Raw genomic sequence first — 25,727 nt, 5'->3', positions numbered from 1 at the left:
CATTACCAAAGCATTAGAAATACAACTCGGTAACATGATTAAGTGTTTTGCCTTAAAACATGATTTCTACTGTATATGTATTGCAGCCATTCCTGTCCAGTGTCTGTTGAATTCTAACAGGAACAAACCTCAGGTATGATGAAGTCACCACATAGCAATGTGAAAGACAAAGAGTGAAAATATTATTTTTGAAATGTTCTTAAAGCAACCCTTTGTATTTTTTCAACCTAAAAATAATGTCTCTGAAAATAATTATTTCAGTGGTAGAACAAATCTTAACTGGATGAATAGACACAATGGAACATCACTTCAGCGTTTACGCTCATAGCGCAAGAAAACATCCACTGCCCCACCGGAAGTCATTCAGCTCTACCTAGAGCTGCGAACATGACATAGGAGAAGATGAATATTACTCGCTGCTTACATAAAGTTTGCAGGATTACAATTAACGATGTTCGCCGGCATTGTGAGACTGTCAGCTGCTCCCGTCTAGTAAAATGGAGAAGTACTTTAAACTATACGTTTAAAACTACTTGAACAGCTTGGATGCTATTGCTATTAGCATCCAGCACGTAATGTTAAGGCTGGATAAGACTGAATGACATCATCTTTACATTTAGGCGTTTGGCAGACGCTTTCATCCAAAGCAACTTACATTGCTTTATCCTATACATGTTACATAGGTATTTGCAATCCCCTGGGATCGAAAGCACAACCTTGTGTTGTTAACGCAATGCTCCTATCACTGAGCTACATGAAAGCTGTATCATTACAGTTTATCAACAGTTTTCAGCCCTTAAATCCCTTTACCTTTAAACTATAAATTTGTATGAATCTGACCAGATAGCAATAACACAGTTCCCTGTAAGACACATTTGTTTTACATCTGTCACATGGCTCTAATATGCAGGTTTGCTGTAAAGAAACGTTTGATGTTTTTTAATGAAACTTTCTCATTTACCTCCCATTGTTATGTTACAAATCATTAATACTAGGCTATATGTATTTTCTCAACTCCCAGTCAGAATAAGATGACAGAAGAGATCAGCGAGAGGACGACATGTTTCAGAATTATGATGAAGACTACCAATGTATATGATGAAGTCTACCAAAGGATAGCTGTGACCATAAGTTTCAATTTGTGGTTTCAATTTTGTGTAGTTTCCAACGATCACAAATAAAAGTCGTTCTGCTAACCACAATAAATATGAGAAATGGATAACATGAGAAGAACAGGGACATCTTTGAAATAGTAGTGAGCATTTTTTATGTGTATTGTGAGACCATTAAATTAAAATCATTTTAAATATTAAAATATTTTACTTTACAATATTCAAATATAAAACCTTATTTAATCGAAAGCATTTATTTGACGTATTTAATAGTTTTTGTATTTGCATTTTACTTGACAATTTCTCTTTATCAGTTATTATATACAAGCTTACATTAACGGACCAAATTGATGTATACACAGTGTTACTTTTATTCTTTAGCATTAGCTAATGCTAGCGCTTTCACCAATAGACCGTTTGATCGTCAGTAAAGCTGAAGTGCTGTGGCACAATCACATCTGCACTCTTAAAGTCATGACAACAAACTGCAGTACCAGTTAATGTTTAGATCCTTACGTGTAATAACGCAAATCCATGCTCGGAACATGATTAAATATCTGTAAAGCTTCATAATCGGGACACAGCCATGCCTGAAAGACAAAGTCACGTATGTATTTAAACACTGCAGGTCATGACTAAACAAATGTTTTGTATTATAGGACCCATATATATTTAATATATAGTACTTTAACAATACCATGTAGTCTATTTCACTAATCATAACACCTTAATTCCTCTAAAAACAAGCACTGGTAAAGCACATTTGCTATGGGTGAATACCACCCGGAAACTTTCCCGCCCGCTGAGTGCATTCTACTCCCACTGCTATCTGAGCAGCGTCATAGCTGCTACAACCACCCACTTTGTTCGGGTAAGAACACGCCCATCCCCTGCATGCGGAAGAGTGCGACATGATGTTTTTTTTTTTATGATTATGAGCTTGTTAACTTGGCATTGTCCAAGATCTGAAAGAACTGCATCTTGTTATTTTCACCAGAATTTTTCTGCAAATAAATGTAAAAACATTTTATTTGGATTTTGGAAGAAATGTTGTTAGTTCCCAGAATGAAACAAAAGTGGTTATTTCACTCAAATGCATTAATTAGTCAAATAGTTTTATCTGTGAATTTATTCATTTTATTTGTTTATTCTACTTTAATTTGGTCACACTGAAGTAAAAATAACACATTTACTTTACTTTACTTTGGGAAGTGTATACAAACTCTCACATGTTTCGCTCTGATTCAAGTAAAAAATATATCTTTGGTTTATTTGCTGTGGAATTCCTGAGCTTTTCTCATTCGGCCTAATTGTCCCCTACCTTAATCTAGTGCTGACACAGTCAGAGCGATAGTCTAGCCAATCCTCCAGTGTGTCTTCCATTAGCAAAGGATGGTCACCATCCATCACTCTAAGCTTGGAATAACCTCCAGTCAAAATGAACTAAAACCCAATCTCAGCTCAGTCTCAGAATGGCAATCTCTCCAAAGCTTTGAGATAAGGCCTTTTAAGTTTAATGAGTGGAAACATTCTATGTCATATAACATCATGTTCTGCCAGACTGACGAGAGACCTCGCTGGAATGACCACTAGACTGGACTGCTTCCCATTCGGCTGAGAGAAAATGTATTTGTAGTTGTTATTGACATAATGCGAGCCATGAGACAATGGGGGAGCAAACTCCCCATCCCTCTGAAATTAATAGCCTGTATCAAGGGCTCATGCTGCACAAAAGCTATTGATGCCCGAGCTGGAGAGGAGGCAATCGAAGTATGATAAACGTTAAGATGAGGTTTTATTGTATTATATGAGAGCAGTTTCATTAATCTATTGAGATGTGGCCCCCATGACACCAACTATTGCTGTGAGCTGGGCATAACCCTCAATAAAAACTAAATTAAACATAGCATGAGGAAACAAAGTCACTTTATGGTGCCCTCACAGAAGTGGCAGTGTGATGTTACTCTGAGGTTTAGCAAATAGATCATGAAAAATCTGAACCATTTAAGACATCAAGGAAACAAGGAAAACAGTTGACATTTGTGACATTATTGTGTCGCAAAAAATCCCTCTTCACAATCTCACAAAAAATATATTAAAAGTTGCACTAATGTACTGACAATTCAAACAGCTGAGCAAAAAATATCCATTTCATCTGAATATATATGAAACATAGGATTTAAACCTGAAAATAAATAAAGTTTTTAGATTCTGAAAAAGTTAAAACACTATGGGGCGGTTTCCCGGAAAGGTCTTAGTACCAGACTAACTAAAATGTTAGAAGTGACTTGATCAAAAACATCTTGTACAGACATATCTTAAAATATATCAGTGAGATTGTTTTGTCTCTAGATGCACACAAGCGTATTAAAGAGAGATCTTAACTTGAAAATCTTTTCCTATCTGCTCGGTAACCAAGGTAATTTCAGTTAGGACCTCATTCAGATCAAAAGCTTTTACAGAACAGCATTTCCTATGCATAATCTTATTTTAACTACAGATAGGAAAGGTGTATTACAGAAGATTCTCAATTTGACAAATAATCTTATAAACGGTCTTAACTTTAGGACAACACCACAGCTGTCCTAACTTCAAAATATCTAAAAACGAACAGAAAAAACGCTCACAATTGCGCTGTTCAACAATGGCATTACATTTATTATTAATTGAAAATTAAGAATGTTTTATTGAAGAAAGATTATTGGAGGACCCTATTGATGTTTTACATGTGTAATGACAAAACACTTATAAGTAATTGCAGAATGCGGCGCAACTTGACATTACAATTAGCACAGAAACTGCATCCTGCATTACAGAGGCCAACAAAGCGTCACAGAGGATTACCTGTTTATAATGCCTCATGCAGTACCAAAAGTTAAAAAGTCACATAACAACCTGTATTTACTTTAACGTTACATTCATACTGCACTTTCTCAATGACATCCAACGTTAGTGTTTCCAAAAGTGTAAGCGATGGAACCTGTGTGTTCCCCCTACCGTTTTCTTCATCTCTCTTGCCTGTAGGGCCGCTTTCTTTAATTTTTTCGCTTGCAAGCCTGGTAAACTTTTCTTCACAGCCTCGGCTTTACGGTTAATGCCGGGCACTGCAAACTCATTATCAGCAACTCTTGCCCACTCCTTTGTCTACCAAACTTATTAAAGTTTCTATTTCCGCGGCACTAAAATCAAAAGCTCGCCATCTTAGTTTTTCCATTTTGTTTACCTCATCAGTAGCTCGCACAGTGTTGGTTGCTTGGTAACAGACCTGAAATCGGATTGCCGAGTTTGATGGTGTAATTTAGGATTTCCTAACTAGAGAAAAGATACGATTTTGTAAGATAGGATAGGAATCTTAAATCATGTTAAGATTTGCTTCTGTAATTCGAATTTGTGAAAAATCCTAATTCAACGTATCATATCTTAAATTAAGACCTCGGATAAGAAACTTTCTGTAATACGCCCCAGGTAATGTTTTTTGTAAAGTATGTTTTTTTTTAAATACTTAAATATCCTAATTTAACTAAGGCCTAGTCCTTAGTTAAGCACCTATGATGCAAGAAGAAATACTAAGCCACTATAGGATACGTTATACACAGCCAAAATTACATCTTCACTATGTCGCAGCCATGATCATTATCATCATCAGTATCATTCCCAGCAAACACCTGCAGTGCAATAAAGCAGTCAAGTAAACAGGCATGATGACAGGATAAAGACTCTGTACCTTTCATCTCTCCCACGTCTAAAGTCTTTCCCAACTGTTCCAGCAGGTCTGCGCGCGCTGCGTTCTTCTTGTGCTTTTTGCCGTCGTAGTGTTGCTGCGCCATTCCAGGGTTGTTGAACCAAGCGTTACAGAGTTGACAGTAGCGGTCGGAGTCCCGGTGCTGACGGTTCGCGCTAACAGGTGAGGTTTCTGAGGAGGGTGACTTCACGGGACTAGGTGACTCCTCTAAGGGTATAAAACAGTAAGCAGAGACTTAGAAATGGTGTCAATATTGAATACATAATTAGACTTCAGTGCAACAGAAAGCATGATGCAAAGATTGGCAAGCGGGGACAGGAAGTTCATAATTCCATTATTTCTCTACATTGAATTGGATAAAGGTTTTTGTCAGTGGTGGAATTGAATTTTGTTTGAATAAACTTAGGGATGCATTATTTCCTCTAGGACCTAGGTTGAAATTCCCGTCCTTCTCCAGAAGAATGAATAGGGTTTAACAAAACAAAAACAGGGTCACCTAATGGTAAGCTCACATTAAGTGCATTAAAAACCTTGGGTCGGCACTCTTCAAACTCTCCATATTCCTTTAACACTATGTATGTTGGTTGCAATCCAGATAGCTGACACATAGCTTCTAGACCTTTTCTGTCAAGCTCACAAAACAACAGGGAATAGCATTTCCGATTAATTCCATTTATGTCCCAGCAAACCTAGTACTGTTTCCTTCTTGGATAGCCCTATTTTATTAAGTTAAAGTGTGTGTTTTGTGAAAAGCTTGCTTCTGATCTTGACGTCAAACACAATTACTGGAATTTTTTCTACCCCTCTGTTAAGCTGTACAGCACTATATGAAAAACAAGCTATTGTCAAAGCCTTTATTAGGAAGATGAAGCTTTGCATTGTTTCTGACAGTGTTCCAGCATAGACACAAATTTTCTTTTTAAACATGGCGAATCGTGCATCCCTATGCTTGAATGCCAGCATTACCACACAGCAGAAGGAACGACACAATCATAATGCAGGGCCCAAAAAACAATTTTAACAATTGAGTTCTTTCACCATCCTACCACAGACAACGTTTACAAAAGCTCGGTTCAGCATCCACATCACATCCTATTATGCAGCGAAGGGGGGAATGGAGAGAATTGGCCACTTCGTGTCTAAGTCTGTCAGTGTTTAAAGGAGTCATTGAGAGGTGGAAGTGATCTAAAGTGACCCAATATCTGGCCGAAAGAGGTTGTGTTCACATTTATACGGACAGCTTCACTGCAACAGGGATTTAAAGTGTGCAGGAAACAGAGGGGGAAACCAAATGCCAGTTTATAATTTTGATGAAGCAACAACTATCTGTAGAATGAAACCCAATAAACTCTGTCTTTAAGCTGAATTCATATCTTTATGCTTTACACAATAACTTTACTGTGCTGAATTTAGTCTTCACACAGTCCAAAGAGGGCACATCAGGAAAAAACAATGCGATTTTTTTCAGCTGACTCAGATGGGTGAGTATGTTGGATTTGTGCTTGCAGGGTCAATATTTTTTACAAGCTCCTCCACTATTTTCTTGCACAGTTTTCTCTTTAAAAGTTACAAAGTTACAAAAGGTGTTTGTATATTTTTAATCATTCTTTAAACAAAATGTACATGCAAATGCTATGACATTTAAAAAAAAACTAGTAACATTGCAACACTGGTGCAATATGAAAAGTGACTGTTCTATCAACTATTCCAATAATTTTGCTATTTCTAATTCTCATTGGCTCTGGGAATGAACACATTTTAACTCGCATTATATTTTAATAGCTTTAATAGTGACTGTAAAGCAGGGGGTCAGTTAGCTTCCTACAGAACGCTTTGATTCATCAGCACATCTGCGAAAACTGGGACAACTACGTGTGAGAGATGTTGAAAGGGAAAGTAGTCTGCCAAGACAATGCAAGAGTGCCAAAATATGCATTATTCCTCCATTCAGTTATTTACTCTTCAGTCTTGCATTTTATTTCCAGAAAGGTTTATAATGAAATAACACACTCAGTCTGGACCAAATTTAATTTGTGCAATTAACAGCCACTTCTGCGAAAATTACATTTGATCCCGTGAATTAAAATGCTGTATGAGATGTAAATTTAAGGAAGATAAATGCGCTGCCACACGAGAACGAGACAGCAGAGCCAAAAAGCACGAGTAAACTGCTCTATTTTAATAAAGCTTAATCTAGTTTACTTCACTGATGGATATTTTTGTCTCCTTTGTAAATAGACACTGTTTGCAGTGTGGGAAGACTAGAGAAGAAAACAAGGCAACTGTGGACACATAGGTTGTCCCGACAATAAATAAAATGTTAGCTAAACAGGCAAATACTTAAGTGACAGGAAAATAAAGCTTGTACTGTAAACTCAAACTCTGTTAAGCCCTGGCTGCCGTTGTAGCTAAAGTACCTGACAGACTCTATAGCAGTGAAACACTATGGATATTAGCAGAATCTGGCACTGAAACATTGGACTATTGATTTACAAGCTCAGGGGTATACAAAATGGCATCCATCATAAAAAGTGATTATTTCCGGTAAACAAACGCAAGACCAAGAGACCAATCTTGTTCAGTTTAAAGCAACAGTGTACTGTTTTCCTGCAGACACAAACATCTAACATTAACATTATGCTACTAGTTTAAAATCAGATTTATTTAAATTAAAATGTTACAGGTTAAGCATTTTTCTTCTTTAAAGGGTGTGTGGCATATGTCTTACATATGATGTGTGGCATTAACTGTGCCGGCGGTCCTTGCAGAAATATCACCAAGTGATCCATTTCCTTCCAAGTCTGCAAATTCTGGGCACATTTAACATCTTAATAGCTGAGACACTGAGCATCCACAAAAATGATAAAGGACGAATGAATATATTTCCATGGAACGTCCCCTATAACAATATCACTCACAATCGCAAGTCTCCTGTGGCGGGCGGTACTGTCTCCCCAAATATAATTACTGCAGCCAAACTTCTGCCTTAATAGTTCTTCTATATTGCTTAAATTAAGTTCAGTGCCACAGGTATGAGAAGCCTGTGACACTAAAGTCATTCATTCCCAGTATCTCAATTCTACTTAATGTTTTTTGGTCACCAGGGGTGGACATAACCTCATTTATAACTTTACTCCCTCCTCTGGTTTTGGGCATGAAACCAACTCTTCTACATCATTTAAGTGTATCATTAGCACCGTACTGTTGGCTCCCCCACTGTGTTTCTTGTACCCGGTCCCAGAAAAGAGCGATGCTCATGTCTGATCTTCCACAAAAACCCTTCCATTTATACGCTGGGCTCTGCCTGGATACTGTAGTTGCCGTATGAAAGCACTTTAAAATCACTTAGAAGGCTCCCGAGTATCTCTGGTTAAAGAAAGGCTATATATAACGGGAATAGAATTAGGTACGGTGAGGGAATTGCAGGGCTGAGAAGAGTGAAAACCAGCCTAGGAGAAAAACTTTGTAATGCAGTGTATTGAAGTCTCTTATAAAAATCAGTTCATGGCCACTTGACTGTTTTTTTGTTGAGGACATACACAGATTTACAAAGTTTTTGAGTCTGTTTTATAATACCCTGACACCAGCAAGCAGAGATTTGAAACATTAATGAGGTTCTGTGATAGGAAACAACATTGAAACGCCAGGTCATTTCAGGTGACAGTTTTCAATACAGGGAAATGCATCTTTCGCCCGATGTATTGTAGGCACGGAGACAGCATGTGAATTTGGAAAACATAAACACGGAGAGCAACTATAAGAGAGTCTTACCAACACTATTTTGTTGAGCAAATGTTATCACTTTCCTGGTCATATTTATTGAAGTTAGATTTCACTATTCTAAAACTTGTTTAAGCTGAGAATACTACACACTCATTGGAGATGAAAGCATGATCAAATTAGTCATCCTATTTCTTCTACAAAAATGAAAGACAAATCATGATATTATATTATAAATAATGAGTGTAAAACTGAAAATCTGCAAAGCTTTCTGTGAAAATCTCAGACAAAAGCTGCACTACCATTTTAAGATTTGCCCTGCAACATTTGGTTTTTTAGATGTACAAAAGGAATTTCTGTCTCTGTGAGAACTGTAATGCAAATCCTATAAACCTAAAGCAAAATTTGAGTTCAGTTAACAAACTTCTGAATAAACTCATTGGTTTTACTCATATCTAATACAAGAGCACTGTAAAGAGCTTTCACTGGCAGAAAATGACACAGACTTCAGAAAGTGAACTTCACATGCAGTCTTATCCTAATGCAATGGATGTATGAAAGATTCAGTTTTTGGATCAACCAGAAAAGGATCAAAGGAATAAATCCTTGCAGTTATCCGCTTTCCTCTCTGAAAAGTCTTTACTGGAATTACAATTTCCTTACTGCTGAACCTAATCCTGTATCCCTCATTTATAAGCCTGCACATTTTTGATGCAGCAGGTATTTAGTGTTTATAACAGAAAAAAAGTCTTAACAAGAAATTATATTTTACAATTAACAAATACAGATAACTTGACTGCTCTCATAGGTGGAATTGTGTACCTTGAAAATGACAGTTTCTGTAAGATGCTTTATCTGGATCACACCTATAGAAAGTTGAATTAACCAGAGGCAAAAAAAACATTTATTGTAGTAACAGGAAGCAATTACACAGGAGGCTGGACCTGAACTGCAAACCACACTGCTGAATAATTTGATCAGATGGATGTAGCAGCCTCAAATGTCATGTATAAATGAATAAATGTACATGTAGGTCAATACATGCAGTCCTCCGGTGGTTTCCCATTTGTCTTACTGAATAGAGAAAAGTAAGGGAGGGGATGTTTTGTGTTATTGGCTGATGTCAACTAGAAACAACAGTGTTTCCCAGGAGTCGAGAGGGGCACAGGGCAGCCGCTTCACTTCTCACTATTGGGCAGAAATCAATAAGTGTGGCCTGTGAATGGCCTGGTTTTATCCTTTACGCAGGATGTGGCAGATCCAATCAGATCACAAGCCTTTAGAGAATAAATCTTCTCTTCTTAAGTCCAATTCACAGCAAGGGTGATAACTCTGAAGTTTTAAAAATTGTTTGTAATCGTTCAGAAAACAGAACTGTCTACATCAATAACGATAACAATACAAAAAGGAACAATATCGTTGGTATCACATTCAGACTGATTTGTTCTAGCTGATGAGTGAAAAAATTTCTAATGTCATAATGTCATAAAGCAGTGCACAAACTTAGACTTAACATATGTTTTTGTCCATTGGTGTGGATGCTAATATAATTATTATGATTATAGTTATCATGCCTTAAAGGAAAAGTTCACATCAAAATCAAAATTGTGTTGTTTTTTACTCACTCATATGACGTTCAACATGTTTTAAGACCTCACGGCGTCTTCGGAACACAAATTAAGATATTTTAGGTGACATCCGAGAGATTTCCAGGCCTTCTCATAGATATCACGATTATAGTTGCTGTCAAGGTCCAGAAAAGTACTAAAGAAGTTAAATTGGTCCATCCGCTCAAAGCGGCTCAATTGAATTTTTGCGACGACAGTACTTTATATGCGAAAAACCAAACAAACCATACACATGTGTCAAAATGCTCTCGTGAACGCACGCCATATACTGACAAAACAGAGGAGAATATATTGATTAAAGTTGTTATTGTGGTTTGTTCTTCGCACATAAAGTATTGTCGTCACTGCAAAAAAGTTCAGTTAGCAATTTAAAGATGTCTTTAGTATTTTTATGGACTTAAAAACTATAACCATGATGTCTATGAGGTCTGGAAATCTCTCGGCTGTCACCTAAAATATCTTTATTTGTGTTCTGAAGATGCCGGGAGGTCTTAAAACATGTTGAACATCATTGTGGGTGATTATACAAATAACATAATTTAGACTTTGAGGTGAACTTTTCCTTTAAAAAACATGTTTCGTACTATATATTGTATATACTGTACATACACATACATGTATATATATATTAGTGGTGGGCATAGATTAATTTTTTTAATCTAGATTAATCTAGATTAATTCCAAGATTAATCTAGATTAATCTAGATTAAAATGGCTCATTTGAATTCTGCCGAAGGCATTCAGAATATGTGTGCCACCCAAATAATGACTAAAAGCAAGTCTTTGAGAACGGGTTTCTCAACCCAGGTGGCGCATTAGACCAGGGGCTCATCTCCTGTTTCCAAAATGCATCACAAACTGCTTGAGAAAGCTGTTCTACTACGATAATTGGTGATGAAAATTAAATTATGTTCAATAAGATGAACTTGTGTTTACTTCCGCATTAGCTAAGGGATGATTTGCGTTTAGGTGGTACTTGAGACTGGAAGAGCTCCTACAGTACATTTACATTTAGTCATTTAGCAGACGCTTTTATCCAAAGCGACTTACAAAGAGTGAGGGAGCAACAAGCGATATGTCATACAGGAGCCATAATACTTTAGGTGCCAATACAAAGTTACTGGTTTCAACTAAAGCTAGACCAGTACCTGTTGAGAGAAAGTGTTTTTTTAAACCAATTCCGCATTGCACAAGGTGCAAACAACCTTAGTCTTGTCGATGTTTCTATTGGGAAGCTTCTTAAAAATGAATATTCCCTGAAGCAAACCCGGCGGCTTCATAGCTGCATCCATGTTAGCACGTCACTTTTGATGCGGTAATTTCACAGTAACGTGATGTTGTGTTCAGACCAAACGCGAATGGCGTGTCAAGCGCGAGTGATTTATATGTTAATGAAAAGAGCCAATAGACCTACTTGCGGCGCGAATCGCGCGAATGAAGCCCGGGTTATGAGATGATGAGGCGGCTTCTGCTTCCGCGAATGACGCGAATCACGCGAGTTGAAAAATCTCGTTCTCGCCCCGTACAGTGCAGTTAAGCTGGTATACATCCGCGCTAAAATATCAAGGTGAAAGTCATCATAGCTTGCGTAGTATAGACCCAGCTCCCAACCCAAATTTGAGAATAGATTAACGGCGACAATTTTTTTAGCGCGCGATAAGAGTCTCACTGCGTTAACGGCCCACCACTAATATATATATATATATATATATATATATATATATATATATGTAAAATAAAATAAAATATGTAAAATAAAATGAAACCAGGAAGTGCACTTCCTGGTTTCATTTTATTTTACTTAAATACATAATAAAAAATCTATAATATTATATATTTGTTAAACATTTTGATTCAGTTGTAACAATTTTTAATACAAAACATAGCACACATTGAATCTAATGCTCACAAAAAAACGTCTTGGTTACGTATGTAACCTCAGTTCCCTGATGGAGGGAACGAGACGTTGTGTCGAGAACGACAGATGGGGTTCGCCCTTGAGAACCAATCAACTCTGACTACTATAGAAAAGGCCAATGAAATTTGGCGAATGCAATTTGCATGCCGGGCTCCGCCCCCGGAAATCCGGTATAAAAGGAGGCCGGCGTGCAGCATTCACTTACCTTTGTTCTGAAGAGCCTGAGACCTCTCAAACTGCAGCAGAATACGATACGTGTTCGTGGCATAAGGGACACAACGTCTCGTTCCCTCCATCAGGGAACTGAGGTTACATACGTAACCAAGACGTTCCCTTTCTGTCGGTCTCTCGACGTTGTGTCGAGAACGACAGATGGGGTTGCCTATGGAAAACGCCACAACGCTGTATCGCGTCACAATCTCTAGCGAAGCGACGGTAACAAGCCTGGGCGTGTCATCTCGAAGCTTTCGTGAGACTGTAACCTTCCAGTGTGGTGGTCGGGGGGTTCCAGAGCTTTCTTGGAGAAAGATGGGTACAGCCCTGACCGGTAACTTTCACGGACGGGGCCTTAGCTCTCTATAGGCGAGAGGCCGTCCAGATCAGTTTACACCGGGTAAGCGCGACTCTTAATCAGAGAAGCGCTACAGAGGCCACCTCCTACCCGTGGGGAGGAATATGGTGGATATAGGTATGGTCTCGTCCTTGGAGGAGAACGCATGGAACGTGCGGACTGAGTAGTTAACCGCGAGGTGGAGGCCCACCTGGGGAAGCTCATGGGTTACCAGGAGTGGGAACCATTCTCATGAGGATACATCAGACGGAACAGCCCACGGAGGGGGTGTTACAGACGTCCGGTAGCACTAGGTCCGGTTAGAGCTATCTGTGATAGCTCACATGGTATCCCGGCCTAAGGGGGAAGGCTGCTCTGCCCAGCCAGCCCCCAGGGGGTGCTTGTTTGGTGATGGATGGAATGCCTATTCTTAACCAGTGTCTGGGTAAGAAGGGAGGCTGGTGAGGTACCAGTTTCTTAGCGATGTGTTCGGGTAAGAAGAAAAGGTAAATAGCACACTGACCCAACCTGTTAGAGGGTGGAAAGGTGCTTTCGCAGGCATACGCCCCCCCGGATGCCAGTCCTACATGTCGCCACGCAGGACGTGGGCTGACACCGGGTTTACGCGAAGGTTGTTAACCCTTGCGAAGGTGTTTGGGCATAGCCCAACCCGCAGCTCTACAGATGTCTGCTAGAGAGGCGCTTCTGCCAGTGTCCAGGAGGTGGCTAAACTCCGTGTGGAGTGAGCCCTCACTGCCAATGGGCATGGGAGATTCTGAGATCGGAATGCCGTCGTAACGGCGTCCACGACCCAGTGCGCCAGCCTCTGTTTGGAGACAGCCTTCCCCTTCTGCTGTCCTCCAACAGACACGGAGCTGGTCAGAGCTTCAGAGCTCTGCGTGCGGTCCAGTACGTACTGGACACAACACTAATCGGGTTGGGTCTTCCTCCCCTATGGGGAGCGCCTGCAAGTTCACCACTTGGCCCCGGAGGGAGTAGTGGGAACTTCTTGGGCACGCATCCGGGCCTGGGTCTCAAGATAACGTGAGAGTTTCCAGGGCCGAGTTTAAGGCAATCCAGGGACACGGAGGATGCTCGGTGGTCCCCTACCCTCTTGAAGGAAGTGAGCGCCGTCAGGAGGGCCGTCTTACTCTATGAGGAAGATCGGAACCTCCGAGGGGCTCTTTGGGGGGCCCTGAGGCTCCCCAGGACCACTTAGGGTCCCAAGAGGGTATGGAGCGGAGATGAGGCGGATTCCGCCCTCTCGCTGCTTAGGAACCTGGTGACCAGGTCGTGTTGCCCTAGAAACTTTCCACCGACTGAGTCGTGATGAGTGGCAATAGCGACTACATACACTTTCAGTGTGGAAGGGAGATGTTAGTCTCCAGTCTCGTGAGGAGGGGAACACAATCCTGATCAAGCACCTCAGTGGGTCTTTCTCGTTGAGAAAGACACCAGGACGAGAAGAGGCACCGTCTAGAGGCGTGTAACCGCCTAGTAGATGGGGCCCTAGCCTGGGTGATGGTCTCAGCCGTATAGGGGGAGTAGCCATCTTAGGATCTTCTCGTCCCGTCTAGAGACCAGACATGGGTGTTCCAGAGGTCTGATCTGGGATGCCAGAACGTGTCCTTCCCCTGAGAGAGCAGGTCCTCTGTCAGGGGAATGGTTCAGGGGGAGTCGCTATCCAGAGCATCGGCTCTGAGGCCAAGTGCGGTTAGACCGGTGTGGTGTAACCAATAACACTTGGTGCTCCTGCTCCCTGACCTTGCACAGAGTCTGTACAAGAAGGCTCCTGGGGGGGGAAGGTGTGCTTCCGCCCATCCCGCGGCCAGCTGTGCGCAAGGATATCCGTGCCGAGGGCAGGGACTATCAAGCGGGCAAATGGTGGTGTTACGGGAGGTGAACAGGTTTTACCTGGGCCTACCCGAACAGCCTCCAAATGAGCTGGACTGCACGGGGGTGGAGTCGCCACTCTCCACGAGGCATAAACTGGCGAGAAAGCACGTCGGCTGTCTAGTTCAGTTTGCCCGGGGTGTGTGGCCTGCAGGGAACGAGTCACCTGTTGACTCCACCGGAGGAGGCGTCGAGCAAGTTGTGTTTAGCTGCTGTGTGCGAACGCCACCCTGACGATCTGTATTCGCTACAGCTATAGTGCTGTCCTCGGAACAGCACGTGTATGTCTCGCACGAGAGGCCGTAGCCTGCTCAGTGCAAGTAGCATAGCCCACAACTCTTGGCAATTGATATGCCAGCGCAGGCGGGGGTTCGTCCAACACCCCACCTGCGTGCCCGTTGCACACTACACCGCACCCCTGCAGGGAGACTTCAGTCGTCACCACGACCTGCCTCATAACCTGCTCAGAGGGACCTGAGTCCGTCGAAAAAGTCATAAAGACTAGGGGTTATGGTGCGTCGGCAGCAGGGCGGCATCACCATGCGCCTGCTGCCGGTGTGCCACGCTCTCCTCGGAACTCGACTCTGAAACCAGTGTTGGAGCGGTGTCATGTGCATCAACTCGAGGGGTATTAGCCCGCGAGGACGCCATGTGTCCCAGGAGCCTCTGAATTGTTTCAGGGGGACCGCTGTCTGCCTAAAATGTTCATTTCAGACAGTTCAACACTGGTTGGGCACAACTGCGGACAGGTGTGCCGACATGGTGACAGAGTTGAGTTCCATACCGAGAAAGAGGACGCTCTGCACTGGGGAGAGCTTGCCCCTCTCTTGGTTGACCTGGAGTCCCAATCGACCTAGGTGCCGGAGCACCAGGTCCCTTTGTGTACATAACAGATCTCGCGAGTGTGCCAAGATAGGCCAGTCGCTGAGATAGTTTAGTACCCGCTCGCCTTCCTCCTCTCAGGGAGAAAGGGCGGTCAGGGACAGACCGAAAGGGAGGACTCTGTACTGATATGCCCGCCTCTCGCACGCGAACCGTGGGAACGGCCGGTGTCGAGGAGGATCGAGACATGAAAGTAAGCGTCCTTCAGGTCGATTGCCACGAACCAATCCTGACACCTCATAGATGTCAGGACGCGCCTCTGTGTGAGCACCCTGAATGGCAGCTTGTGAAGGTGCTCTGTTCAGGGTACGCAGCCTTTGGGGGCAACCCGCCGTCTTTCTTGGGAACGATGAAGTGCGGGTGGTGACCCACTGAACATCTTGGTTTTGAGGGACGAACTCGATGCCTGTTTTGCCAGAAGGGTGGTGACCTCTACCCGAAGTACGGAGGCGTCCCTGCCTCTGACAGAGGGAGAGATGATGCCCCGAAACTTGGGTGAGTCTCTGGCGAACTGGATCGAGTAACCAAGACGGACCGCCCTCATTAGCCAGCGAGACAGTGTGGGCAGCTCTCGAGCTCCCAGGGACTGTGACAGGGTGACCAAGGGGACGGTCTGCTTCATCATTCCCACGGGGGGTGGTTCGTCGGCTGGCGGAGCTAACCATGTCGCGGGGAGTCCCCGGAGGGAAGGTTTTTGCTCCGCCTGCTTACCTGCCTGGCGGGACAACGGCACGCACTGTCGGTTTGAGAGTGGTGACGGCTGTCGTATGTGTACGACCTCACGCCTCGCCAGGGTGTGAGGTCGGTTCGCCGAGCACAGTCCAGTGGAGTGTGCGATCGGCTGCAAGTAAACCCGGGGAGAACAGAAAACTCAGTGAGTAAGTGGGCGCCAAGCCCTAACAAGGGCCCGGCTTTGGTGACGAGGCAGGAGTCGTCCCGTACCGACCGATCAGAGCCGTGGCTGTGAAGGTTCGGGCCCGATGTTGTTCTCCCTGGGGTCTTCCCGTCAGTGTCCCTTCTCGCGAGGAGGTTGCTGACGGGGTGTAGGTTTCCCCCTCGACCTCTGCTTCCGGGGTGCCGCCTGTGGGGGCACAGGAACCGGAGCCGATGCCGAAAGGGTCCTGGGTTGCAGGGAAGCAGACGTCACGTGAGATCTCGGAGGCCTGTAGGCGGCCGAGTCGCGGCGTGAAAAAAATGTGGTTAATTGCCACTGTCTGCTTCGCCGTCAAAAAACTGCTGAGCGCAGTCCTCGACGGTGTTACCAACAACCCACCCTGCGAGATGAGTGCATCAAGAAAGCGGACTTCCTTGCTGTCACTCTTCTGCACAAGGTATAGCCGGGGGTGTCTCTCCTGGACCACTACCGTGGACATCGTCCGACCCAGGGCCCGTGCCGCCGCCTTAGTCGCCCGTAGAGCGCTGTCAGCGGTGGCACGGAGATCCTGCATTATACCCGGGTCGGCCTTACCCTCGTGGAGCCCTCTCAACGCCCTGGCCTGGCGGACCTGCAGGATGGCCAAGGCATAGAGAGAGGAGGCAGCCTGGCCCGCAACATCGCAAGCTTTCGACACCAGTGATGCCGAAGTCTTACGTGCTTTGGACGGTAGGAGTGGTCGATCCCCCCCCAGGTGGTAGCCGTCCGCGGCACAGGTGCACCGCAGGCGGACGTTCCACCCGGGGGATCTCGACGCAGTCCTTGGCTGCCTCACCATCGAGGGAAGTAAGGGAGCCGGAGCTGGTTTCACTGGAACGGTCCGTGAGTGGAGCGTTCCAAGTTTTACACAGCTCCTCATGCACCTCCGGGAAAAACATGGCACCCGGGGTGGGCGCGGTTTGCACCGCGCACCGACCTCGGGAACCACGCATCCCCGGGTTAGCACGGATGACATCACTTCTGCTTCCTCCTGAACTCGACCGCTGGGGGTGGAGTTTGGATTCGGCAGAGTCGGATGCCAGTCTCCCTCCGATGCTGCGAGCGACATCTCATCTACGTCACACATCGTTTCCGAGTGTGTGCGTGAGGATCCGGACGGTATGCCACCGCCGGTTGGGGAACGTTCAGAAGAGCGAATCGGGGTGCGATCGGCCCGTGAGCACTTGGCTGGCGGGTTTACGTTCGCAGAGTTCCCCGTATCACTAACGCTGCTAACGTGGGTGGTCATCGGGGCCGTAGCCACAGATGTCACAGCCCGGGTAGCAGACGAAATGGTGGCTGGTTCCCGTAGGAAGACAGCCACCCGTGACCGCAACTTCTGAATGACAATCTGCCCGCAGTGCAGGCAGATGTGTCAACGAACGCTGCTTCAGTGTGCTGGACGCCCAGACACCTAATGCAGCGATCGTGTCCATCCCCCTCCTCGATGAGGGTGCCGCACCCAAGAGAACAGCGGGACATGCCGCGCTGGAGAATGCTCAGTCAGTCCTGAAAAGGACTTTTAGAAAAAATCTCTAACACCTCCGGAACCGCCGAGACGCCCAGGGGAAGGTCGCTGCAGGAAGGGACGATCCGCTGTAACACGTCGTAGCACCAGCGTGTAGTTGTAGAGGATTGAATCCTGAGTTGTACTCATGAGCGATGGCTCTGAAGAACAAAAGGTAAGTGAATGCTGCACGCCGGCCTCCTTTTATACCGGATTTCCGGGGGCGGAGCCCGGCATGCAAATTGCATTCGCCAAATTTCATTGGCCTTTTCTATAGTAGTCAGAGTTGATTGGTTCTCAAGGGCGAACCCCATCTGTCGTTCTCGACACAACGTCGAGAGACCGACAGAAAGGGAACTGACTGTTTCAATCCATACGTCATTAAAACCTCTTTAAACCATCACGTGATATGTGACTTAACAATACGCCAATCCTTTTTGGTTAGTTCTAACAAATTTTGCAAAAACACCATCAACTTGTTTACAGATTGTCAGGGCATTGAAAATCTCTGTGGGTTTAAAGAGTACTCCTCTCTGCTCAGTTAAGCCTGGTCTGAGCTAGTCTCTCTCAGTATGCCACATGTCAGACGGATTGATGGTCTGCCTCCATCCCCTCGGAGTGGGACACAAGCCTCGTCTGTCTCTAGCCATCAGATGCAGATGGCATAGCTAATGATGGCATCAGTCAGTGACAGGAAACTTGGGAGAAACAAGCAGAGAAAGGGCGCTGAAGAAAAAACAAGAATACAGTGCCGATTCGTTTTAAGCACAGCTACATACTGTAGCGTCAAACGCGGAATCTGATTATTCCAAAACTGAACCTCATTACACAATAATTTGCTTCATGGGGTTGATTACCAATGTCAGCACTGTTTAACTGGTCCAGTGGAAAAGAATGCACACTGCTCTAGTTCTCCCTCCGCCGAACAGCCATGTATGCCCATTACATCTTATCAACTTGACGTTGATGGTGGGCAATCTGTGTTTCCATATCAAGCGTTAGAATTGTGTAATTGATCTTAAACACTGCTCGTGTTATGGTGGCCCTTCTAACTATCCCATATGTGGCGCAGCTGTCCGGGAAAGACTGTAATTAATAAACGCCAGGCACAGCCAGTAGGAGAGCTGGTGACTAATGTATGTTGAAAAGAACCGAATCTCTCTCCCTGACTGAAATCAAAGCAAGGCTCGGAGCCTCTCGCTATAAACACTTTCATTTCCTTTGTGTATCCTTCCAAGAGCGGGTGATTTCTGAGCGTTCGCTGTAAGCGTAAGCCTGTATCCCCAAGTGTTTCCTGCTCATGTTAGAGAAAACGTTACACTATTACAGAGCTTTACAGGTCAAAAAACCAAAGGGGCAAAGCACAGCACTGCATGATATGAACATAATGCAAGAGACACAAACATAAAGACGGCGTGTGATGACAGTCACATTTCCAGTTGGCTGCTTCTGTAAGGATCCTAACGTATCAGACAGATAGATAGACAGACACACACACTCTCTCTCTCTTCAACCTTATTTTTAGGTCAATTACCCCTGTAGGCAAGCGGTGAGCACTGATGTGCAGTGCGAGACTGAGAATGTCAGGCTATTTCAAACGCTTTTCGTATCCTCCAGCCACACACCGCTGGTGGGACATACCGTACACAGCCCACACTGACAGAACTGCTGTAATACAGACACTCTTCCAGACAGATTTTAAGTGTACGTGTGACAGACTTACCTTTGGCTGTTATGGCAGGCTGTTCCCCCAGCAGAAGTTTGAGTCTCTTGGCATGGATCTTTCCTTGATAATGAGACTGGGCTACCACCGCTGAAGTGAAGGACATGTTACACAGTGTACAGCATTTGTTCTTATCCACGTCTCCGTCGTCGCTTCCCTGAAACACACCAGATGGATTTGATGCAGTCAGAAGGTCGGCAGGAGCAAGTGTATAAGAATGAGACGTGAAATCAAGAGGTTTGAATGCTAACATTATAAGCGGTGCAATCCCTATATTGCGGCTATCTTTGGGGTCAAACCCACCTAGCAATGCATCAGGTTAAATATGCAGTGAATATAACCGTTTAAGAATGAGAGCAAGTGCAAATGTCTCTGGGAATTGCTTATGTGGTTCCCGGTGTGATGCAAATAGGGGTGATTTAACTGTAATAGGGCCAGTTCGATTCAGCCATCACAGACGGAAAGCGAGAAGCCATCAGCCTCCATCTGTACGGCCGTGAGATATATTCTATATTTTACACCATACAACAGCTGTGGAAACCATGGATCCATTTCACACGACTGCATTCATTTTCCCAGCAGCATATGCCTGCTTGGTATGGGAATTTAATAAAATCACTTCACAAACTGAATGATGGCCTTCATTAAACCCCTGCAGCACCCCTGAAGCCTGATGTGGCTTTTGCATGCATTTGAACTTGTATCTTTGATAACTAATGCACATAAACCTTAAAACCGTGTTTTAATAAATATAAGCATGTCTAAATTTGGTCAGTTTTAGACATTAGATCTCGGTGTAGACCTTTTACAAGTCATCAAAAATGAATGTTGCTTGAAATAAAAGAAAAAGCTTTCTGATCCCCATGTGTTCAATTTAGTTGAAAAGTTTATTAAAAATAAATTATGTGGAATAGTCAGGATCTGAAACCGCCCCCTTGCATGCCAAAAAAACTGTACGTCTACATCATTTCAATGTCTGAGAAAAAAGACAAACTACTTTTGTCATCGAAGCTAGGACAACAATTGAGTCAGGACTGCCACTTCCCCCTCCAAAAAAGTACAGGCACAGCAACCCTGGAATTAAGATGTCTCCTTTTCATCCTTTTCTGTCTCTTCTTCCTCTCGCTTTTTTTTGACTAAAACACTGTAATTTTGTTAAGCTTCCACTGTGAACTTTCCTGGTCTTTGGCCTTGCTTATATGTTACTTACAGGCATCATATCTGTTAAATGTAATTACGGAGAAAGACTTTATATTGATAGTAATCAAAAAAGCGGTTGCCCTTCAGCTCAGTTTTTGTCAGAAATGAATAAAACAGAGCCCTTATTTGCATACATTTACCAGCAATTTTGTCTCATTGCCATGAGAAGACTTGGCCAATGAGAAGGGCAAGCCGATATGACATGTGTAGTGCAAGCGGACTTAAGTTTTGCTTGCAGGCATTCTTATACACACGTATGCACTGTAGCTCGCAAACAACACACATGTGTGAAACGCAATTCTCTTAAATTGTAGAGCCAAAGCAACTATTACAAAGCACTTGACACTGAAGAAGCACAATTGGACAAGGAGGCAGATTACAGCAAAAATGGTCGTCATGGTAGGAAGAAATTCAAAGACTTTACTATTTCTAAGAGGCACAGATGCCTTGCACACGTTTCTGTAACCTTACAGTTTGTGCACTGTACATAAGTTATATGCATAACGTCTTCACCTGCTCTAAAAAGTTGAATCACACACACAAACGTATTTTTTGGACCTAGTCATGCAATGACATTGACTGTTATACAATAGAATGAAATCGCAGCCAAAAGCAAAGCAGAGTGACACTCTATTGAAAGTAAATCAGAGTTTGCACAGCGTTATTGACTGTCAGCTGCAGGGCATGAATAGCCACCATGTTTACTAAGCAAAAAATATTTTTATTGTTAAAGTTTTGTCCACGGTCTGTTTGGAAAAGTACAGTAGTTCTCTTTACTTTGGTCTTACAGAAAGCTAAAAAGGGTTTAGAAATTAGCACATGAGTCTTATTGATTAATTGTGCCATTTTTGTGCCAATATGGTGCCATTTTTGTTCTTTTTGAACTTTGAGATTCTAGTCACCATCTTCTTTCAATGTTTGGAAGAGAACATCAATATTTTCCAACAGTTTCATGAAATAGAAACAGTCATTCAAGTTTGGAATGAAGAAGGGAATCATAAATGATGAAGGAAGTAATTTTTCGGAGGCTTATACCTTTTTAACAGATCGTTCACCAAATCCATGCATTTATTCAGGCATCAAATGCAGTATGTAGAGATAAGGCTACAAAAAGTGTGTGTATTAATAGCATTTCTTACAAGAAAAATGACATTCCCTTTTTTCATGCAAAAAGGATAAAATAAAACTCATGACTCAGCTGTTACCCTGCAGATTTAATTTCCATTTTGATTCTTCAGATATATATGGGTCACCTATTCTAAAACTATGTGGAAAGCTGAAGATGATTGCAATTTTTTCCCGCAACCTAAATATGTAGCAACACTGCAATTCAGAGCTTGTCACTTTGAAAGATGCATTACTCTTCAGCAAAATGGATTCGTGTCTACTTCATTCATGCGATAAAATAATCTCTTTTTGTATCCGCTAGCGGTAAATTCTCTTTTTATCAACACAAAACAGGGAATCTACCACAAAGGTTTTCTATCATAACAATATTAGCACACCATGAATAGCGGTGAATAATTAAGGTATGCAGTAAAAAGAAATATGCAGTATAATAGCTCCATTTAGTGTCATGAGCGAAAAAAGAGCAACCTCTGAGAAATAGGACTGCGCTAATTTCTAAAGACAATCCAAAAACGCAAATGACTATGAGTTGTCAAACTAAGCAGTGGCACAGACAGAAGTGTTAGGAGTCTGGCAGGATTATCAGGCATGTGATGGAATAATCAGGAAGTTGATAACCATCTGATTGGCACAGCAGAACTGGCCCGTGGGAAGGAGGTGCTGAATCTGTGATTGCAGTACAAACACCAAGAGGAGTGAAAGAGATACAGACGCTGACACAGTGGATCAGTTGAGTTGCAGAAGATACAAAATGTGCATGTCTTTTATACACTTTATACATACAATTCAATCAATTACACTTCCATTTACACGTAAGAACACAAGGTTCCATTTATAAAAATTAACATATCTAACATGAACTGACAATGAACAATATATTTTTGCAGCTTGTTGAAATTTTGATAATGGTAAAAATGGTCATGGTAAAATAAGTACAATTGTTATTTGTAATAACATACATAACTCATTAATCAATGTTAAATTAAAATTAACTCAAGTAAAATAAAAATGCTGTAGAAAATATTTATATGTACACAAAGAAAGATATTTTGAAGAAAGTTGATAACTGAACAGTACTGGCACCCATTCACTTTTATTGTATGGCGACAAAACCAATGCAAGTGAATGGGGGCCAGTTTACAACATTCTTCCAAATATGTTATTTTGTGTTCTGTGGAAGAAAGAAAGTCATAAAGTTTTGAAATGACAAGAGGGTTGCTTTTTTGTCATCTGTTTCTTTTTTAGCTTCACTAAATGCTATAAAAACATTAGTCTACATTTTCATTTATTCAACAGTCATTTCATTTATTTACAGTCGATGAATACAACTCACCTTAAGAAGTGCCAGTAATACAAACTTTAAAGTTTCAGACACAATGTTCAGATAGTATAAATCGAAAGGATAGCAGAGTCGGTTCTTTTAAATACTTCTAAATATGTGTGAAAATCTTTATGATCAGTAGAAGTACAAAAAATACTTGTTGTGTCAAAAACACAAGCAGCAGTACCTCATTCTTTAAATCGTATGGATAGTCTAACAATGCAGAAGAATAAAAAAGAAACACAAACTAATACTGTAGTTAGTATGAAGCGTGGGCCGATGTCTCACTCTCATTTGTAAATTCCACACTTAGTCACGGATCTGTCATTAACCGAGTGAAATGAAGACCTGAAGAGAAGCTCAAGTTCCAGCTCACTTTCTTCACTCTACTTTCTCCCGGTTCTTCATTTGTGCCCCGCCTGCCCTCCTCCCCCTGGAAACACGAGTCCTGGTAGGGGTTGGTTTAATCACAGCTAATTAAACAGGAGTAAGTATCCGATGGGCTATTCGATCATTGCAGGAGTTGTCCCAGCCTGCTAATTGTATCTTCCGCAATGGCCCACGTATTGAGTTACAGTGTTGGAGACTTGGGGAGAGATTTTCAAGTGTCCTTAGGGGACCATGTAGCTATTAGTAGCGGTTGCAGACAGCTGATTTGTGTTAAACAGATAGATGTGGCCAGTGATCTCCTGTACGATCGGCTGCTGTTTTATTAGCCGTTGAAGGAGCAGAGGACAGCCGGATATAGCTTGGCTGCTCACTGACTCTTGGTGCAGGTACTGTATAGATTTTGCATCTTCAGAGTGCTCTAGGACTAGTTTTCCAACACAAAAAGAAAATGAATGACAGCATTTGGTTTTAGTCTGACTGATGGGTGCCTTTGGTAAATTGACAGCATAATGAAATAATTCATATAATAATTAGGTTTCAGGCTGTCTACAAGTCAATTTATTGTGATTTATGTTAAAATGTAATAAAATAAAAAATGAATTCAAGTAATCATGCACGGCATGACTCCTATGCAAATTTTGATGTAACTTTTCTATTATCAACACTTTTCTAGCCAGTACAGTATATCAAACTTGGTCTCATGGGAAAACATGAGGTGGTGGTTTCATATAAACATGTATGTTGTGAATTGCTCAAAGATGTACAATTATTAGAAAAAAGCCATAATAAAGCTCCAACCCTAAACCTAACGGGGTTCATACAGATTAGTGGCTTACTAAAATAGTTACGAAATGCCATTAGACTGTGTTGATGTATCCACAAGTAAGGGATAATGTACAGGCAGCCAGTATTTATCACAGAAATAAGCCCCGACAGTGTGATCAGGAGGACCCGACGCAAAGGGAGGGTCTTGTATCACACTGATGTGGCATATTTTGCGATAACAGCCAGCTGCTTGTACGTTATCCCGTTTATTACACGGCTACTTGCCACATGAGGAAAAAAACCTGGACATGTGAATTTGAAATATTTTTCTAGTTCATTTTTACCGAATGCAGACCTTCAGCAGGGAAAAGCAGATTACTTTCGGTTTTAGGGGAAGAAACGACATTCAGATGTCACGAAAAGGCAATTTGGTTTAATCATATGTAAATATCCTATCATATATGTTATTAAAAGATACATTTACATTTAATTTAATTTGTCAAAAAAAGACGTCTAAATTCAAACAAGCCATGTAATAAGAGCTCCTAAAGAACAACTTGAGGAAAATGAGAGTGTAAATAAAATACATTTGATTTTGTTTTGAATTCTAAACCATGACAATATCTGACAAAGCAGAACACAACCACAGCCATGTACAGTACAGCTCATTGATCTATAAATATCAGAAAGGGTAATGTTGTGGAAAATAATTGCTTTCAGTTCCACTCCACTCCCTTAGTTCCACTACAAAAATTGCTGATTCTGACGACTGTCAACCTCCTGACTCCTGAGCTTCCCTCTATCACATTATGTGTTAATGACAAAGAGAAGGTAATCATAAAAATTCCAGATCTTGCACTATTTTGTTTCAGGGGATTCATTTTAGTTTGTACATTAACTGATAAATGATGAAAGAGCCTAAGAGGATTATTTAAATGAAGATGATTTAGCATAATTCAAACTTCATTATTTCAAACTAAACGTATTTGACACGAGAGCAATACGTGCTTGCCTGTCATCGGACAATTTCATAAACATCAAGATTAGACAAAAACGGGAGACACGAGCACATCCAGTCTCTGTGATCAATCACAGTTTTAAAATTATTTCTTGGTCCATTTTCAAAGGGCCAATTCTATATTTCTACCTCACTAAAATAATCTTCAATAGGCAATGGCTCATTAAAAATCACTCTATCCAGTCTATATGACTAAAAAGTCTATTGACTGATAGAAGATGGATGCAGATCAATATCCACTTGGATGTCTTTGTGTTGTTGCCATTGATCTGACAAAGTACATTGCTAATCTCACTCCAAAAATTCAAAAAGAACTG

The 25,727-nt window shown here is 42.3% G+C and overlaps 1 protein-coding gene across 2 annotated transcripts in view; it reads right to left on the bottom strand.

Annotated features, from left to right (window-relative positions):
* zmat4a (zinc finger, matrin-type 4a) overlaps nt 1-25,727 on the bottom strand; it is an 82,408-nt gene that overhangs the window by 22,886 nt on the left and 33,795 nt on the right. For both annotated transcript variants that reach the window (XM_056746117.1, XM_056746116.1), the window contains exons 5-6: nt 19,589-19,745; nt 4,837-5,061 (exon numbers count right to left, since the gene is read on the bottom strand). In XM_056746117.1, coding sequence (XP_056602095.1) covers nt 4,837-5,061; nt 19,589-19,745 — 382 coding nt within the window. The remainder of the gene's footprint in view (nt 1-4,836; nt 5,062-19,588; nt 19,746-25,727) is intronic.

This window comes from Triplophysa dalaica, chromosome 4 (assembly GCF_015846415.1).
Source record: "Triplophysa dalaica isolate WHDGS20190420 chromosome 4, ASM1584641v1, whole genome shotgun sequence".
NCBI lineage: Eukaryota > Metazoa > Chordata > Actinopteri > Cypriniformes > Nemacheilidae > Triplophysa > Triplophysa dalaica.
The sequence above is the reverse complement of the archived record's forward strand: the minus strand, read 5'-3'. Positions and strand labels throughout refer to the sequence as shown.